Source organism: Acanthopagrus latus, chromosome 11 (assembly GCF_904848185.1).
Source record: "Acanthopagrus latus isolate v.2019 chromosome 11, fAcaLat1.1, whole genome shotgun sequence".
In the NCBI taxonomy this organism is placed as follows: domain Eukaryota; kingdom Metazoa; phylum Chordata; class Actinopteri; order Spariformes; family Sparidae; genus Acanthopagrus; species Acanthopagrus latus.
In genome coordinates, this window is record NC_051049.1 from 14,636,619 (window position 1) to 14,657,316 (window position 20,698).

A 20,698-nucleotide genomic window follows, 5' to 3' on the forward strand; every position below is an offset into this window, starting at 1 on the left:
CTGAATTAGAGGATGGGCAGAGATGAATCATTAAAGTTGATGTCAGGACGCTTCTGCTTTATTTGACATCACAGTTACGTCAACTAAGAAGAAGAAAAAAAAAAAGAAAGTGCAGAGAGAATAGAGACAATGAGACGTGACTGAGCTGCTCACATCTCAGTTTGGTCATGACAAAAGTCGCTGAACTCGAGGGTGCATTCACAAAAAGGAGGGGGGGAAAAATGTACGGTGAGATAATGACCATTAGAAGATAATTGGGCACTTGGTGCTGCAGTAGCTTTTCAAGTGTGCTGCAGGGAGGATATGCAGACGTGCTACAGGCCACATTATCATTCCAAAGTTTGAGAAGCAGCAAAGTCAATGACGGATTAAACTCAAACTGAATTCACTCTGAGAGCTGATACACTTCAAATTAAACTGCAGCCCAGCTGAATGTTTAAAAGGGGGGGGCTATCTAATATTTACAACATTAATGAGGTAATGAAACAAACTCGGAAATATTTATCTTATCCATGACTGAATAAACAAGCTGTTCTCAGAAGAAAATAAGGTCCCCAGAACACAGTTTGAAGCTAGAAAGGTGGCAGGGTCCGCCGCATATAAACAGGGTAACACAGTGACATTGTGTTGTCCTTTAAGGTCAGTTAGTTTATTCTGTCTTGGACAAAGAGAGTTTGATTATTTTGATTATGTTTAGGCATGAAAAAAAAAAACAGTCAGTGAAGATCTTTTGATTTAAATGTCTTCCTCTAAACTACATAATGCACATTTAATTTTCTAAAAACAGAAGTCTTTCCGTCTTACTCATTTCCTGTCCTACCCGTGACCGTGGCGTGGGCCTGCAGGAAGTGGAAAAAAAATGACCCAAAACTTTTGTTCGTCAGTGAAAGATGGGTTTGTGTTTGCTTTCATGGCTTCCCAACAATGCTGGGAGCAGGAGGAAGGGATTTGGCTGACGAAATCCAGGTCAGACATAGGCAGATTACTCCCCTGATCTGGCCGGAAAATTCCGACATCCAACATACTAACGGGAAGAAGCTCTGCGCTCGGGTGAAAGAAAAAGTCAGGACATGTATTCTTTTAAAAAAGTAAATTGTATTATATTTGTTGCGTCTAGATGCAATACAGAGACACAAAAACAACCATATGTACATGAGTGAAAACAAAAACTGTTCACAAAAAAAGTAAAAATGATGCTTAATTTAAAAAGGCCTATAGTAAAACAAGTGGGGCTGCTGCAGAGTTCCTGCTGATTTTTACTAAGTGTGTCATGGATTTTAAACCGAGGGAGATTTAAACTAACCCTGAGATGTGGAGGGATTGGAGAAAATGGCATCCAAACACAATTAAAGCCAACTGTTTTTGGGGACTTAGGAAGAGGGATTTACTTCAAAGCCTCCCAAAACGATGTAGTCAGATTCAAACATGAATAAACTCAGGGAAGTCATCTAAGAACGGGAGTAAAAAGGACCCACAACAGCCACCACCCTTTGTCTTCATTATCACCATTAGCAGGGTTATAATTATCAAGTGCATACTGTTTATTGAAATGTTTCTCCAGGGGAGGAAGGAGAAAAAAAAAAAAAAAAGGACTGCATTATGGATAACATCAGTCTTCCTTTCTTTGGCAGAGTTGCTGTGGATGAAGTTAAAAGTTTCAGCAATGCTATCTGGAAAAGCACAGCGCTTATTACACGGCTCAATTTCCAATTCTCTCACAGGTACGCACACACGCACAGACAGACACACACACACACAGCACGCAGAATACAAAATGAGGCCGTGGCACAAAACAATCTCCCAGACAGGCTCAGTGATACAAAAACACACAGACAAAAAGGAAAAGACAGGGATTATGTGAATGGTTGGAGGGATTGTAGCGACTATTCATATGTGTCTTTAAAAGAAAGAAACACAATGTCTTTCACCCCATTAAAAGGACCTGCGTCGCACAAACAGAGATGGTTATCTCTGTCACATTACATGAAGCTGCTCAGTGGCGAAATGGAAGTAGCTGCTCGACACAGGACGGCTACAGGCCCATTATAACCACCCCAGAGCGGGGAGCTGTAATTGCAGGGGGGAGAGTACAATCAGGTGCCGTGTTTGTCTCTGCTCTAATCTCTAAACCCCGCCTGGTCCTCTTTCATAGACACGATGCTGCAGTTTTCCGTCCAGCCTTTTCATCCGAGCGTGCGTGGGGAGTTCTTTTTTAGTTCACATCTGTCAGAATTCGAACCAGAGTTCAGTGTTGTTTGGGATAGACCCGAGGCGACGCCGGTAACTCTGAAACACAGCTGACCCTGGGCTCACACGTCTATTATGACGAGTGTTTGCGTTTTATGCTCCTCTGACAAAATGCCACAGACACCTTTTTGCACCTGCCGCCACGTTCCTGCTCAGATTATGACATGCACAGAAAAGAAAAAACGTTTTCACCGAGCAGATGAGTGTATACAACCGGCGAGACATTCCACTCAACAATGCACAGCGCAATCAAATTCCTTCATGTTTATGGTCCCCCTATGACCCAAATACTTCATCTTTGTTGTGGTGGCTATAAACCAGATCATTAAAAGCAAAACTGGGTTTATAGGTGCCTCCAAAACAAAGGCCTGGCTTCTCTACAAAGTGGACTTCAGTGCATGTGGGTGTAAAATGCAGGCTAAGCAGGATTATTCAACTGCCGTGCTTCACATGGTTTCATGACTGCAGGAATGTACAGTACAGCGCTTGTTCAGGATAGAGTGCAATACTACATTTTGAGAAAAAAAAATGGACTAACAAAAACAACAACAACAAGAAAAAAAAAAATCACTTTTTTATATCCTTAGGTATTTGAAAAAGACCAAAACTCACTCTGTTTCCTCTCCCGGTGCTCCCGGGAGAGGAAGCATTCTTGTCCATTAAAAGCACCTTACAGAGATATAACTGAAGGCCTGTGCCTGGATTCATGTCTTTTTGATTAAGTAAGATGGCAAGCATAGTGCCCTTGGAATGAAGATAAAAATGTTTTTTTTTTCTTTTTTCAAGGCACAGTTGTCAAGGCTCCTATCCCTGAATATACTGATAAGAGCATGAAGTTTTACATTCGTTTTACAAAAAGAAGAAACATCTGCTGGCTTTGTTTACTCTGGAATAACAAAAAAAAGTCAGACTGGAAAAGAAAAAAAACAGACTTTGGACTTACTAGCCAGAAGAATTTCAGTGTTGCAGTAATGAAAGGCACACACAACCACGAAGTGACAAATGAGGAAAAAAAAACAATGTTCAGGATTGTCACCTTATAACAAAAATAAATGGATGGGACACAAGGGGTGACTGGAGGGATGACGAGGCCAGCAGAGGTCAGAGGTTCCCCTCGTCGAGCATCTTGTTGACGCCGTTGCAGATCCTCTGCAGGTGAGCGCGGTAAACCTCCGAGGGCCCGTAGAGAGCCGCCAGGAAATCGCAGTCGGAGAAGTGATTGAAGACGTGGTTGACTCGCGAGTGGCTCTTGGCTGTCAGGTGGCGTCTGATGGCCTGGTGCAGCAGTTCACGGCAATCATTCAAAATGGCGCTCATGACGCGCCGGTCAAAGGTGAACTCGATCTGGTGGAAACTGACCGCCGTCATGGCCAGAGTGTGGACTTTCTTCCTGTGAGACGAGGAGGGAGAGGAGAGGCTGTCAGTTTCTAATTCTGACTGGAGCAGCAGAGGGAAGTAAAAATAGAAACTGCTGTCTTGTGATTTTCTTTAGAAAAGTTTCACATCCCCACCACCACCCTCTCACCCCCATATCAGTTATAGTATTGTCCTTCACAGTGATGCATCTCCATGCTAATATAATCACCATTCTCCATACTGTGCACTTATGTCAGCTTCACATGCCTCCAAGCTGAGTTTCACCATTTTAGTGGAAAATATATAAACCGATGTAAAAAGTCAATTTCCTTAATTTGCTTCCATCAGCACACAAAAATACACTTGAACTGCAGTTCTCCCCACATGGCGCTCTCAACCAGGACCAGCTCAGAGTCGTTTCTCAGCGCTGGTCACCTTCTTATACACAACATAACATTTAAATATATGGAGGGATGTGAAAAGAGGGAAATACACTTAAGTGCTCTCTTTCTGAGTATTCATTGAGAATGTTGTTTGATTCAAGATTGATCGACTGATTGAAATATTGGCTGATTTTTGCACTGATCCCTGAAATGTGGTTATCAAACACTTGTGACAAAGATGATGCAACACAAGGAGGATATTTTACAGCTTGACGAGAAACCTTGCTGTCTAAAATGGCATCAGCGTACTGAAACATTCATCTTAAGTGATCATAAATTATCCCAACTATCTTTTTCTGCGTGATGATCTCTTTGTATTGAAGCATTCTCAGAGGTCTGAGTAATACAGAACAGTAGCTTCATTTTCTATGATAAAAAAATCATCCGGTGGGCGGAACAGAGAACATGAACTCACACATCCCACCCAAACAGGCAATCAATACGATCTCTAAAAAAGAACGTTTTCATATCGGCACAGATCAGGCAAACGCTACGTCAATACTGATAATCTGTGACAGGCCAATATCCGCCAATATTAACAGCTAATGAACATATTCGTAAGGCTTTAGTTAGTTTAAAGTTCCTAAATATGACACCCAACACCTCTAAATCTGACACCCAATGACAAGCAATGTTGGTAGCATGGGAAGAACAGTCAAGAGTTGATACCCGACTGCCCCTCTGCTAACTCTTTTAACATCATTTAAACAGGGCAAGTTAGAACATTTTACAGTGTTATGTATTTGTAGTCATGTCTTATTGCTGTGATTAGATTTTGTTTACCTGCAACTGCCAGCAATGTCGAGTGTGCAGCCGTTTTGCCACGGCATTATATTAAATATCTTTCTCGGCTTTGACTTTTTACACCAACATCTGCACGATATGCAGGTTTTCTCTAAGAAGAAGCAGCATCTTTATTCATGTCATATATTATTAGGCGTACAAAATAGTGAAACTGGTGCTCTACATTCAACCCATCCTGAGGGAGCAGTAGGCAGCTGCAGTGCCCAGGGACCAGCTGCAGTTCTTAGCTAGTGCCTTGCTCGAGGGCACTGACAGGAGAAGAAACGTAAGGTACATGTTTTGATGGTGGGGGAAACCAGCTTACCCAGAGGGAATCCCTGAAAACACATGGGAAAACATGCAAATGCCTTGCCCTTGAGACAGGTAAACCCACAAATGACTCCTTTCACACCTCCTGTGGAGGAACCAGAAGTTTGCTTGTCTGTTGTCGTTCCTGGTCAGACATGTTCATCGTCACAAATGAGCAAGACAACGGGGACCACAAGAAAGCAGCATGATGTCGATTCATTTCTGTCTCTTTTTCAAACTCAGTGCCGATTGAAGGATGTCTGAGAGCTGCTTGAATGGAGTAAGAGGGAAAACTATTAACGTGCCAAGATCCAGAACTTCATTTCTTGGATAAAAGGTGGTGTAATTTCCCAAAGACTTGCCTTTGAATTGAGGTTAACAGAAGACTGGCGGAGAAACTGCACAGACGTGCTTGGCGGATTAATAAATCCTTATCTGTCAAATAAAAACTCCAGTAACAACTTCCCCTAAAGCCTCCAATCGTCATTTTTACTGTTTCCATAAAGATTTAACTTACAAGTTAAGCTTAAGCGTTCATTGGTGTATTTTCTAACTCTGGATAGAATCAACGCAAGAAGATTCATTCAGTCTTTGTTCTAAACTTAATGAGTCCCCTCCCAGGTTTTGTACTAACACACACGAGAGTGACATCGATCTTCTCATCAAACTCGCAGAAAGAAAACCCAACAAGCGTGTTTCCCCAAATCCTTGAGCTATTTTTTTTCAGATGTGTACCTGAAGTTCTCCACCAGGATCAGCTCATCGCTGTTGAACTGGTTGTTCCTGTAGAGCACCCCCAGCTTCACCACCATCTTGATCAGGTTCTTGATGATCTTCTGGGACTCTTTGCGGTTGCGGGTGTACTCCTTGGTGACGCGGTACAGCTCGTCCAGCACTTCGCTGCTGGTGTCGTCAATGAAGAGGTTGGCCATGCTCTTGGTGGCCATCTTGCTCATCAGTTTCTTCTGCGCCTGCAGGGCTAAGCTCTTGGTGCTGAAGGAGTCCATGGTCAAGTCTGCGACAAGAAGAGGCAGAAAAAGAGGGAAACTTTGGTTATATAACTGGACGTATTTCCTATTAAAGACACATTTTTATTTACAGCTGATAAGAAACTAGAAATTAACAGAGAGGAGCCGTTTCCTAGATAGCAGCTCAGACTTTCTCATCTTGAGAGCAGAACAGGCCAAATATAGCAGGCTGACAGCCTGCAATGTGTGAGGTTATTGCAAATAACATCTACACTAATACTGTTTAAACTGCAGGGCCAAGAACTGTCCCCTTTATCAGATAATGAGCCATGGCAGCTGTCAAATTAGTCCCAGCAACCCTCTGGCTCAGAGCCTACGAGGTAGTTAGGGAAGAATGTGTCATTACGCTCGCAAGACCAAAGTCAGTTACAGCACGACCACGCAGAGCAGACAATGTAATCTGGACGTCTCATCTGCTCAGTGCATTGGCAGAACAAGGTGTGCATGTGTGTGTGTGTGTGTGTGTGTGTGAGTGAGAGAGACAGTAGGAGACAGACGGAGCCGACTCATTCAGCACATGCGTGTTGCTTGATTTATGTATGTTGCCAATTCTGGGTGTGTGTCTGTGTGCCAAGGCAGGGTGACTCAGTGAAAGGCTGCACCCACGATGCAGGCGCATAAATAGTGGGGAGGTCACGGGGGCCTCCGTCTTCCACACACCCCTCCATCTCTCCCATCAAATGAGGCCGGTCGAGAGCACACCACATCATTTCAGCAGCAGCGCCTCAACGTATTCTGTGGGTCACTTGTTCAGGTTTGTACATTCTGTCTCAGAAAGAATGAAATGAATCAATTCTCCTGTAGCATCCCTCTGCGACCTTCACAGATTTCCAAGGATAACCCGGGAGTACACAAGAATAAACAGGCAACAGAAAAATAATTTGAAGAAGAGCTGACCTTCAGAAAACCCAATGACAGAGCAGGGAGGGTGAATAAGGGTGAAGAGGAGGGTGAAACTGAACTTGAAATTTAATTTTGATAGGACATGGCCACTAGTTTCAAGATTCTTACACACTTGCGCAGAATAAACTGAAAAGTAATTACTTTAATCTCAAATCAGTCTCATTAAAATAACTCCCTAAACTTAATTTTGGGGCTCTTGTAATATGGCTACAACTACTAACTTATTTTTATTCATATTAATTAGAAAATAACCAAAAACCAACCCAGCTGAAATCAAATTGCTAATTTTGTTCAACAAAGAGTTTAAAACCAAAAGATAGTGGTTTTGAAGGATACAACAAAAAAAGGAGCAAATGCTCCCATTGCAGGGTGCTGGAACCGGATAATTTCGGGTGTTGATGCTTGATCATTAACTGATTATTAAAACTGTCTCAATGCTTCAGTAAAACTCTGCAGCTTTTGCACCTTAAGACCAACAGGTGCGTAGGAGAAGACTGAAGGCCGACAAAATCAGGAAAAAGACTCCCACACATGCAATTAAGTTTAATGACAACAACATATAGGTACTTAGACCTTCGTCAGGTTATCTCGGTAGATAATCTGACGAAGGTCTAAGTAGTGAAAAGCTGTTGTCATTAAACTTAATTGCAAGTGAAGTGGACTGTGTGCGGGAGTCTTTTCCCACTTAATTATTATGTAAGAAGTGGCTACATTAACTGCCCATTCCACTTAAAAAGTAAAAAACAGGAGGCAGGTGAGCTGTCCAGTTGGTTAGGATAAATCATCTGTAATAGAAGAAAATGTATCATTTAGAATCTAACTGGTAGCTCGGGCGTGTGTGAGCTGACCAATCAGAGCAGACGGGGTATCTGGGAGGGACAGGATCTAAAACAGAGTTTCAGACAGAGAGGGAATACAGTGCTGCAGTACTGGACAGTTTGAGAAGACTGATGCATTCTCTGGATGCATCAAAGTATGTAAACCCATTCAGTAGCAAGCTAAAATAAAACTATGAACCTGAAATGTAGCATAATATATCTCCTTTAAAAAATGACTGCCAATTTTAGTCAATTGAGACAAAGTTCTTCTAAGGCTAAACTAATGGAAATTTGACAAGTTTGGCTTCTTTTGTCAAAAGATCATAAGAAAAACTGAATGCAACTTATGACTGTGCTTCCCCAGATGAAGGTATTGAAGGGAAATTCCTGTATTTTTAACCAGTTTTTGCAGGAAGATGACGTGGACACATGAGTCAGAGCTGACGAAAGGAGTTCAGAGGAACTGCCAGCAAGAATGTTTTTACAAAGTCATGGCTGACTGCAGCGAACTAGATGAGGCAACAACTGTAACAACTCATGGTGTGAGATTTCAGAGCGAGACTTCTCCTAAAGCAAGACTTGTTCTTCGGGTTACAAAAATGATCTACTTATTTAACAAAAAGTCCTGTCTTTGTCTGAAGTGTTCTTGTGATGCTGTCAAATGCTTAGAATCACAACAAAAACAAGCACTTTTAGAGATGTTGATGAAGGTTCTCACTCATCGGGGTCATGGTAATTCTAAGTGCTGTAGCCAAGAGGCTTCTTCAGTTCTGAAGTGAAATTCAGAAGCCTCTTGGATGAGAGGTGAAACGTCCTCAAGAAACTGAAACATTTGCCTACGATACAGCACTTAGAACTATAAGAGCATGTAACTTTTCACAGTTGGAGTTGCCCCTAAGGATTGCATGGCAGCCACTCATGGCTGGCTCAGATGATCTACTGGACCAGTTACCAAATTTGGTTATATTTAAATCATTTGCACACCAAAACATGTGAATATAGGCCACAGGTTTAGCCATAGAGCAATAGAGATAATAAAGGCTTTTTAATTCATTACCCAATCAATTAACCTGCTGATTATTTTCTCAATGAATCAATAATTCTTTTTGTCCCAAAAATGTAAGAAGTTGGTGAAAATGTCTACTTCCATTTATCAGAGGCCAAGGTTACATCTATAAAATGCCTTATTTTGTACAAACAACAGTCCGAAACATTGGGATATTCAGGTTACCAGGCTGTAAAAGCTTAAATGATTAACAAAATAGTTCAAATTTCTGGTTGAATGACCAGTTAAGGAGTTTAGCTTTTCAGCTCCACAGTCATGCAATATGTATTTTAGTCAGAGTCAATTCAGTGGCAGTACAAAAACTAGCATTGGCGATATTGAAACTCTATCTAGTCCCCTTGTATTGCATCTTAGCAATCTAGGAAAAAAACAAATAGGGAGAAAAGCTTCTTCACCTCAGGGAACAAACTAAATAAATAACAGGCTCAGCAGTCGGATCCTATTTCCTTCAAGACACTGACGTGCTAAATATAGCCTAATACTGTAGGTGACTGTCACAGTAAAAACAAAATAATTATATCTGAGCAGTGTCCCATTCACATCACAAAAGGGGTTTAATCTTCATGTAATATCCCTCTGCATGAAAGTAACCCAGGAGCTAAACTGTAAATCTGTCTTGAGTGGCAAATTGCCTCCCCACGTGCTGGAGAACAATAAAAACCCAAAGCAGGACAGATTCTATTAGTGCGGCAGACAAAATGAACGGCGACATCTCCCTGCTGGTTGACTTGTGATTTTTACTGTTGTTGTTACTAGAAGGCAGTGTGTCTGCTGCTACAGTGTGTGACTTTCATTCCTCTCCCTCTCTTTCTTTCTCTCTCCCTCCCTCTGCAATGCCTCTCCAAGAATATCAATAAGACTCCTTGGAGAGAGTGTCAGCAGGATGCTTCCCAGGGAGGAGACACGTCGGGAGAGCGAGAGCAAAGACAAGAGGCAGAGAGATGGAGAGAGAGAGAGACAAAGAGAGAGGGCGGCGGTGTGATATCTATCAATCCTGAAAACATCGGAGAAGTGTAGGTGTTGAATGAGAGGTCATTTTAAAACACTGTCTCATGCCGAATATAGTTTTTGCAGGTGCCGGATGTTTAATCAGGCCTCTCGCGGTGCTGATCTAGGATCACTGGCAGGTCCCCATTGACGGCTTCGCCACGACTGTAACTCTAAACTTCCCGGGGTGCACTTGTTACAGAAAATCCCGCCGTGATGCAATGTGTGTGAAATGGATAACAGGGAGAGAGAGATACTAACGATAGCACTGATAAAGAACAGGTGATCTTTATTTCTTTTTAAGTGGCGACTGACAACAATCACTTAGTCCTGCCGTCACCTTCTAAATACCTGGGTCAGGCTTTAAGAGGACAATCGCTTATCGCAGCACTTAAAAGTGAGTCTTCATTCACCACTCTCACTTCTTCTCTGCACCCTCGATGATGGACGCCTGAGTGTTTCGAGAAGTGCGGATGGATAATGGGCGCATTAGGAAAAGCAACCCCTCTCTCACATCAGAGGGTGATTTCACAGCGCTCATTAAATTCCACTCTCGTCAGGGACCAGAGCCATCATCGACTGTCAGCTCTGCGTAGCCTGTCGATGAACAACAGAAAGCAGGAGGAGGAGGAGGAGGAGGGAGAAGAATGAGAGAGGGAGGAGTGTTTGTCTTCCATACCCATGAATACAAACATTTTAACGTGGTGGCACTTTAGATTGTCTGTTTGAGGCTTTGCTCAAAGCTGCCGAGTGACATAACAGACCCCTCGGCACTCTTATCATAGGGATTGTAGGAGATCCTCACTTCCCCGCCTCTGTTTCCCCAAGGCGAGAAAACTAAAGGCTTCATGAAAGAAAGGTCCTTGAGGGACAGGTGCTGAGAGTGATGAAAAGGGTTTTCGATCAAGGAATCTTCTTTCCTTTTGGGTGACTTTGCAGCATGAGAGTGGTTAGTGCCAACTCTAAATGGCCTGTGAAGTCCAATGCCCAGGGACTGCCTGGCCAACCCTGACACAGCGTCTCCGTAGCATTTATAGAGGCAACATTTTAACGGATTTAAGGCAGCAAAAACTGCAGAGCGAATACACAAGCCACAGCCATCAGTGCACAAAGAGATTGCACAAAGAAACATCTGCACACACGTATACATCCACATTAGCGATAGGCCCCCCCTGTTGCTGAAAATGAAAAACAAAGACAGATTGCGGCAGCCGGCAGCTCCTCAGCATAATTACGGCAGTTAGACAAGCTACAAAATCGTCAACTCGCTTAGAACAAGCCGGCATACATTCACTCAAAAAGACACGAGGGTAAAAGCTGAGCAAACATGACTCATGGAAATGAAATCAGACCCTACACGGTGCTGGATGGATGTCTTGTGACAGTGAGGGAGTCTGGTTAGTGCAGGGACTCTGACACCCTCCTGCAGGTGTAGACAGCCCTGTCAGCCCTGCCTGACTGAGGAAAAAAAGAGGCTGTGATGATGAAGAAATAGCCAAACTGTCCCCTCTGGTCCCACGAGGACTATTGAAGTTGGGTCAGATGAAGCTCTATAGGCCCTTTATTACCCGGGTTTAATTCGCTTTGCCTCTTTGAGTTTCAGGGCAGGTACAGCTGTCTGTATCTGGGACACTTAGGGACACTTTTTCCAATTCAACTGGGGAAATGGGAATACGTGGGATGACAACACCCACTGGCTGTCGTTTTCATTTAGCGTTTTCACAGTGTGGCTGTTGTGGAGGCCTTTGAGACTAATGCAGTGAATGAGAGAATGCTGTACAAGATGACTTGCATCTTGTTGCTACGAATTTGCTGCACCTTCTAATTTATTTGAACATCTATAAATTGACTGTATCATATTGAAAACAATTTCTGATTATGATCAACTAATGCAACTAATGATTAACTGGCGGTTGGTGCGTGAGCACAACTCTTTGGCCTGGACTGAAATGTCTCCACAACTACTGGATGGATTTCCATATAATCTGGAATGGACCTTCATGTTCCAGGTGATGATCCTTTATCATCTAGCATAATCCGCATATCTTTGACACTAATGACATCAGCCTCAGCTTTGGTTTTTGTGTTTAGTTCTGATTAGCACATGTTAGCTTACTAACACATGAATCAGCGGGAGCGGCAGCCAAGTAATATAATCGGTATATGCCCGAACACGGTGCAGTACCAGCAACACTTACTACCACTGCAAGACTAATGTATACCACATAGAAATTCCACACATGCTACTTCACATCTCTTCCTTTTGGCTGCTCATATGTAGATTAAATCCAACACGATATGAGCATGGCATCACTTTACCTAAAGGGGGTCATTGGGCAGGATCCAGCATGCAGCCTCTTCATTGACTATACTCACTTGTCAGTCAAACCGAAGCTGAGGCGTGACATGTGAGAAAGAGCCAGAAATTGTATACACCTGTGGCTTCCTTTCCACCCACTCTAACCTACACCATCAAGCCTCACAGTGAGGAAGAGGCCTCAGCACTCAAAATATCCACCCTCTAGTACGTACTGCCAATCTAGACAGCTTGGTGGATACTGATAACAGCCAGCATAAAGAGAAAACCAATGAAGAACATGTTTCTACAGTGCTTGGCCACCACAAGTTGCTAAAAAGGCTCTGGCAGAGATTGTAGAACTTTCCATGACAGTTCATCGTGCAAGTGATTGGTTGATGGCAGCAGAAAATGTCACGACTTTCATATTCTTCAGGGATCAGTAGTCACACGGATCGGGGGCACTGTGACCCTGACAGAGACGACTCCATCAGCAGAGAAAAATCTTCGCTGCCATAGGATGGAGCCGATTACTGGGAACGGCTCTGCATTTGTGGAGATTTACAGCTCTCTACCTGTCTGAACGGACATTAATCATCCGTGAGCCACACAGCACACAGCACACAGCACCAACAACCGTCTAATCTGCTCTCAACATAATGTGTGTCCATAATTACCTCTGATGTTTGACAGTACCCTCCCGTACTCAACATATTGGGTCAACATTTAGAGGCCTAATTAATATTTTCCAGGTGGATGACGTACACAATGACCCCTCCTTGGTTTTAATCCTTCACATTTTTTCAAAAGCATAAACCTCGCTCACTCAGACGTCCGAGTCACACACCATGTAACTGAGAAGTCCCCCAGTTTGAGTCCGACCGGTGACCTTTACCATATGTCCCTCCCACTGTACCCCTCCCCACCTCCTCTCGCCTGCTGTTTCCTGCTGCTGCCGACTGTTCAATTAATTCAAACCCCCCCCACCAATAATCTAATAAATCCAACAAATACTATAAGTCGTTTAAAAGGATCCATTAACAGTTACAGTTACTGTACTGTTGATTAATCTTTGGATTATTTACAATTATTTACTTAATTGTTTGGACTATAAAATATCATAAAATTGTGTAAAGTGTTCATTACACTCTCCCGAGGCCTCAGGTGACCAGGGCTTAGTAATGGTTGCCATAGTGCATAGTATCTTATTTACTCTGAATATAAGGTGACTTGAAATGTCAATCATATTTTCAGTTTCTGCAACCAAAAGCTGATGCCTGGTTGACGGCCCGGAAACCGCTATTAAAAGTTGAGCCCCGATGACATATTCAAATTGCTTTTTATGTCTGACTAACACTGCACTGAATATCTTGAGATTTGTGCACTAACAATCCAAACTAAAGAAAACAGGAGAATATTCACATCTTTTCATTTACAAACTGAATTTTGAACATTTTTGAGCCTGCTATCTGTGGTGTTCTTGTGTTGGGTTGCCTTATAATCTACCGCTTGTGGGGGCGGACAAAAAAATATACACAATACAAGCAAACAATAACATACAGAGTTGAATCAACACCTCTCTTGACACGCTGCCAACAACAACTACACATGATAAGCTTCATAAAGGCAGTATTTATTGCCTGACTGCTGAAATGGATTGGGTGTTGTTGTACTGTGTGCACACACCTTCTGTGTATTGTATTTTCTTTGCTGCCCGTTGGTAGAACTCCCATGAGTGTAAGAGAAATAAGAAACAGGCAACGTTTGTGAATAAGACACCGCAACCCCATCATTTCCAACAACAATTTGAAAAAAAAGCCTCACAACAATGTGCAGTTGGCAGAAAAACAAGAAAACTGCGGACCCCCGGGGAGAAAGTTTGAAAGAAGGTCCTTGATCATGACGGAAAGCTTTACGGATGTCATTAGAATGAACTGTTATCAGGAAATCTTGAATCAGAAAACTTCTTCCTCCACAGATTCTCCCCAGCTGTATGATATAATCCGTCTCCACTTTGAGAAACAATAGACAATCCTGCTTGTTATATAAGGTACATCCGTGCTTTGTGCTCGGAGAGGACAAGTAACCACTCAAATGAGCTGTGCTGCTGGAGCCACTCTACTGTTAGGGAATCAACGGCAGGATTTCAGGACAAGTGAACGCTGCAATTTCATCTTTCATCAACTTTTGTAGTGTTTGTCTCGCTCTTCTCTTGAGATGTTGCATAAGAGAGGACGTGCCGACTGCTAATAAGAGAGGAGAGCGACGTGCACGCTAGCAATTGTGTATGGCGGGCGTGTACGCCTGTGTGAAGGCCTCTTTGTACACACACTCATCTGGTTCCGTGGCTCTGACATGAGGGCCATAATTGCATCAGAGACGGACGCACCACATGTATGTGCGATCCTTTGGCGAAAAGTAGATTTGTGCAGTGGTTCCGTGCTGTATCGTTCTCATCTTCCCACACATCATCATCATCTGTGAAGACTTGAGCGGATCTGCTGAGAAAAGGAGGCAATCAGCGCCCTTTTCGTTCAGACACCGTGCCCCAGCCTACCCTTCTTTAACGGTTTTCTCAGATCTCCCAGAGCCCACTGAACAATTAATATTTAACACATCGGCATATAATGGATCGGCGATTAATAATTCAGCCTGCCGATTTGGACTAAAATAGACCCGAGGCTAAGAGGAGTCTGCAACGGCGCAACAGGTTGGGCCAGAGATGTGGGACAGGGATAAAAAAGGTGGAGTATCAGCACATGCAGGAAGAAGATGTGGCTGTGAGCTGATGGCGTGCATTTAGGAACATCAGTCAGCGTTATGCATGTATAAATAGGGCTGGGAATACAGTAGCTGCTGCGCTGCCCGAGGCCGGACCAACACAACACTCACTGACAACATTTGTTCTGTCATTAAAATTCATTAGTGGGTTGGGTACTTGCTTCACGGTTACAGCTGAGCTGATTTGCAACAACACATCTGTGGAAAATAAAGAATGAAAAGTCCACTCTCAGATGATTTCACCTCGACGCGCGACGTCAGCGTTTTTCATTACGCGTTATTTAAACATAATTAGCATCTTAACAGTGCTGCAGGTAGAATGCGAGACATAATCAAGGTGCTAACTGGTGCTTGAGCTATGACTGATGTCTGGGCCTATGACATTTTAATTAAGGCCACCATAAGAGCAGGACACATTATGACTAATTTTCTTCACTCCGAGCCCAGAGAGCACAATTTGTTAACTCGGTATGTCAATGGAGTGGCAAATACCAGTGTGCTTGGCTGCGGGAGCAGCAGGGATGGAGATCAGTGAAAAACAGAGGGGGACCAATATGAGAGGACATGACTGTGACTAATAGATGACTCAAGTGGGATCTCAAATGAGTCCAGTCTATTGGCAGACAACACCAGCCCTCACTCGCTGCACTTCAAACAATGCCGTGATATTTTGCAGGTCATGTGGCTCTGCTCTTTGGGACAAGGCTACATGTCCCCAGTGTTTCGGGTTTCCAGGGAAACTGAAGGCCACCTGCGTGTTGGGCTGAACTTTGCAGCCTAGTAAAAGCAGGTCAAACACCTCTCCTGTCTTGTCTGTGGGTTACCATGGATTCTCCTCTGCCAGACTCAACAGTGTCTAAAGCAATACTGCTGCAATTTCAAGCTCTGCCCTTAATAACACTGCATGGGTGATGTCTGGCAACGTGACTTCATTGTCCTGCTCTGAAGGGGGAGGAGGCGATCTGCACGGATACAGTTACACTGAAATATACATAGAAGAGGCTCAGCAGCATCTGCTTAATCCTGCCGGGCAATTACTGTACATTATTATTTCTTGTCTTTGGTAATCCCATTGTGCTGGAACAATAATAAAGTTGTTGTGACGCATAAAGCTGCGATTAATCATGAAAAGCAAATACTCATTAAAACCAGTCATGGATGAAATCTTAAATTAGTGGATTTTAATTGTATTTCTATTGTACTGGATTTTAATTGCACCATATTTCCATGCTGTCCAAGTCAGTAGACACCAATTTGACCATCTTAGCGCTGTAATTAACAGTTATTTTCATGATTGATTATCACACTATTCAACCAAATATTATTTTATACAGAAAACTTCCAACAAATTTCCCTAAAGATTAACATGGAGCCTTTGGATTGTTTGTGTTATCCAGCCAGCAGTCAGAAAATGTATCTATCCAGCGATACATCGTATGGTTTTCTCTTGTGACTGGCACCAAATGTCAATATTTCATATAGTGAACAGATCCCCCTGACAATATGGTTTACAGGCCACTACTTCATGACTCCTTATGGTCTTAACATCTGTTAACTTAATTTTCACACTCTTAAAGGAATTTTGGAGCCATAGCTGTACTATCAATTTGAACATTTTACTCATGAACTGTTTTCTAGGTTTTTGGTCTTTTTTCTGTCTGTTTTACACGGACATGATGGCACACATGGACAGTGTGTCTGCTAAAGAGGCGCTAAGCTAAGAATGTTTGCACTTTTTTATACTTCAGTGTTTTTCATCTCAGTTCATGACAACAATGCAGTGAACGAATAAATAAATCCTGCACTTTCCCTTTTTGGGGGGTATTTTGTATTCATCAGTTAGATATCTTGATGCGTTGTATGATGATTGTCTTGTGATGTATTGATTATTGCAGAATCACTGTGTAGTGATACTGTCGTTGTCTCAGGCAACGTATCGTAGGATACGCTGAATCCCACTCCTAGTCTTAAACCCACTGTTCCTCGATTGACAATGAACATACTGCTTCTCTTGATGGGTCACATGCCAAAAAGGTCGAAGACCAATGGCTGAAATGTCAGAAAATATCACAGAAAAGGCCTCACAAATTCCAAGAAGTTCAAATTCATGATTATCTAGAATACTACAGACCGACAGCTACCGATAAGGATATAAGGGAGTGAAATCACTATATCGGCCGAGATACACCCTTTTTTTTATCATTATTGGTACCATGGTCACTCAAATGCCGTTGTCAAACACTTAAGCATAAGATGTACTGTATAAAACTTTACTGGGAATTGAATAATTATAAATAGTCCCAAGCATCATTTTCTGCATTATTATCTCTTATATAAATAAAGTTTTATTATCAGCACATATATGCAGATAACATTATCTGTGATAGGCCAATATTGGTCAACAATATCGCCGAACCAATATATCAGTCGGGCTCTATAGTAAGTAGTCCAAACCTGAGAGATATACACAACAGTTAAGAAGCTGAGAATAGGAACTGCCTGGAAGGTGGTATTATTGCTGGAAATATTACTTAATTAATCAAACTTCAAAATAGCTTTTGATTAATTTTCTCAACTAAAAGACCAATAGCCTAACCAAATGTAATTGTATACAGATATAGAAATAAAGTCCAAGATAGATAGTTGTGATAGTTAGTTTGGTCCTACCTCGGCTCGACGGCTGTCACCTACGGCTACCCACAACAAAAACTCAAAGCCAGCCTCGGCAACTAAAACACAGAGGGTCCAGAAAATGGCAAATCATCTCACCAGTGTAACTAATGCAAGTAGAGAGGCAACTCCAAGTTCTGATCCAAGGCCATAATTCATTTGACATGTCTGTAGAAGCTGTGCATGATAATGTGAGCAGCTACCTGCCAGAGCCTTGGCTGCACAGTGAAGCTATTCATCCACACTCCAGCCTTGTTCTGGGGAGAAGCTTTACAACGTAAACACAGCAATGTCTTACAAAACATATCAGTGTTTGCAAAACACATGTCCTCACTCCTTTTCAGTCTCGCATACGCAGCGGATTATTCGTGAACTACAAGAAGGTTTATTAAGTGCTTAAAGCTGCAGGACTAAAAGCATTTTCTTTATCCCCTTGTTCTTATTCCTCTTCATTTCCTCAGTTTTTCTGTGAGGTGGTACAAGGACTCGACTCACCATTAAAGTCAAACTTAAGGTTTTTGTAAAAATATTGTCTCAACTGGCCACATATTAGATATTATTTGCACAGTGCCCTATATATTGTTTTCTCTTTGATCCAACAAAACAATAAGTATAAAACTCAGCAACGATAAAAGACTAATAAAAGTCGTCATTTGTTTTCAGATGAAATCTGAATGATACTGGTGCGATTCCTTATGACAAGTTGTTCAATTTTCCAAACTACTTTCCAAAGTAGAGACATTAGAGATTCTGTAGGGCTGCAAGATGTGGTAAAAAAAAACATGCTGCCATTATTCTGCCAGATATTGTGATATCATTAACGATAAGTGGGGATTATCAATTGTGCAGCACAATTTTGTGATTCTCCCTGATAAAATCCGGATGATGTGACATTTGTTAGGGTCTGCGCCAAACAAATGAGTTTTATTGCATTATTGTCTGATATGTGACGATATGATTTTATGAAGAAAAGATGCTGGGGAAGTTTCAGCACTCTGATTTATTTCGGAGGATAATATCTATTGTCATGTTCTAAAAATCCTGTCTTTAATAGCATTTGTGTTTGACAACCACATAACAGGGATCGCCACTAACAATGTGATCATGTATATATTCTGTGAATACACGACTATCAGCTCACGTATCAATATTAGCAATTGTTCTACTTCCAGATATCGGCCTCAACCACAAATATCTGTCGGGCTCTAATTTGGATTCTGTATTGCCCTAGCTGTCTGCAAAGTTTGTCAGTAACTTATCAACAACTGATCAACTTGATTGCTGATCTTCATCACAGTATAGATAACGGGTTCTTTGGCAATAAAAGCCCAAACGAGTTTCTGATTTTATCAAACTAGATGCATGATAATTGATAAATAGCATTCTGGCGCAGCTAAAAAAAACCCAAAAACTGTGAACTCATCAATCATTTTCACAACTACAGTAACATCCCACTATACTTATACTCTACATCAGCCCCGCTTGTCCACACAAATTCAAGCCATTTTTTGTGTTGCTAGCTTAATTATACAAATGCTACATCAGTGATAAGCTCGAAGTGATTGACCGTTACTTCCGCTAACGCTAATTTGCAGACCGCAGCCTGTCAGAGGAACACGGAGACCCAGCTAACAGCACGCTTAAAGCCATCTTTGTGTGTTGACTGTTCAGGTTTAGGACATTTCATCGGCCTGATAACTCAGTGTTTCCAGCGCAAGGCCGCCGATAGTGCGTGTGTGTGTGTCGGCTGCTGGAGATGTTTCATTACAAACTGCTCGACCGTTAAGATCATGGACTCACCTTCCCTTCACCTCAGCGGGACGCAGCAGCAGGAGTGCTCAGCCGACGAGATGACGAGTTACTCTGAACCAAAAATCTTTTTAAGTCTTCATCCCGGCAGCGCAGGGGGAAAAACTTTCTTCACTGCATGTTTTTGTTTGTTCGCCTGTTTTGTAAAGAAAAACAAAAACAGAACAACAAAACTAAAATGTCCTCCCCCCTCGTAGCTGCTTCTTTTTTGTTGTTGTTGCTCCCTCGCCGTGTATCAGGCACAGATGTGTAAATTATTGAAAGAGTGTTTTCTTCCCTCGGCTGCTTTGTGGGATCGGTTACAAGAGTTGGTTGCAACTTGATTCCTCCTCCTACTTTAACAAAAAAAAAAAGTTTCAAACTTTAGGGGGACCTGGAAATCAACAGATTGATGTTGGCTCGGGCCAATGGAGGAGCTACTAGGGGGAGTGGGCCAGCCCAATCAGCCCAAAGAAAGGAGCATTTACAGCCAGCACACTCCCTCCCTGCCCCCAGTACGGTTTCCAGTAATTATCCTTGTCCAGCTCCCAGTCCCAAGGCTGAAAGTTTCCCAGAGGAAACGGTGTTAGGGGAACAATGAACAGGAACTGTGTGGAACAGCTTTTCTGTCATGGACTCAATGATATACAGCCTTTTTTTTTTTTTTTTTTTTTTTTTTTTAATTTTTACACATTCATTAAATAGACCAACTGCTTCACAATCTCTAATATTCCTACAGTACATTTCATAACTTAAACCCCTTAGTTGCGTAACATTGAATTAGTAGTGATGATGAGAGCGGAATGATTTTTGTCAGCGGATGTTTTTGGGAAACAGGAAGTGTTTCCTCATCCGTGTAATGAGGAGACAGGAACTCCCCAGGTCAAAATAGACTTTATGCAGGCTGAGGAAATGTTACAGTAGACTACTGATATCATGTCTACGACCTACAGCCACTCATTGCCTCAGGTAATACCCCAGTGTTATTAAGTGCCTGTGATACTGACTCATATCAATACTGATATCTTTTACTGTTCAGTCACAACAAAACACAAGACACCTGCAGTGCTGACATTGATCTGGGGCCCCCTCTAGTGGTATAATGTGATTGGTGTGGGAAACACTTCTTTTTATTATACAAATGAAAACACACAAAACAAGCAGCTTAAAAGAGGATAAGGTAAAATTAAATTCAATGGGATAAAGTAAGGGATTTATACAAA

At 42.3% G+C, this 20,698-nt stretch overlaps 1 protein-coding gene across 1 annotated transcript; it reads right to left on the minus strand.

The window, feature by feature from the left end:
- Nucleotides 1–1,075: 1,075 nt before the first annotated feature.
- On the minus strand, nucleotides 1,076–20,035 carry tnfaip8l1 (tumor necrosis factor, alpha-induced protein 8-like 1). Its single transcript, XM_037114794.1, has 3 exons — nucleotides 19,488–20,035; nucleotides 5,874–6,153; nucleotides 1,076–3,637 (listed from the first exon to the last, which is right to left on the minus strand). The coding sequence occupies exons 2-3, from the start codon at nucleotides 6,143–6,145 to the stop codon at nucleotides 3,349–3,351; spliced, it is 561 nt and encodes a 186-aa protein (XP_036970689.1). The 5' UTR covers nucleotides 6,146–6,153; nucleotides 19,488–20,035; the 3' UTR covers nucleotides 1,076–3,348.
- Nucleotides 20,036–20,698: the final 663 nt, after the last annotated feature.

Coding starts and splice junctions, on each gene's coding strand:
- tnfaip8l1 (XM_037114794.1), bottom strand. CDS start 6,145: ATGGACTCCTTCAGCACCAAGAGCTTAGCCCTGCAGGCGCAGAAGAAA. Junction 3,638..5,873: donor ATCCTGGTGGAGAACTTCAG/GTACACATCTGA, acceptor CTCGTCTCACAG/GAAGAAAGTCCACACTCTGG.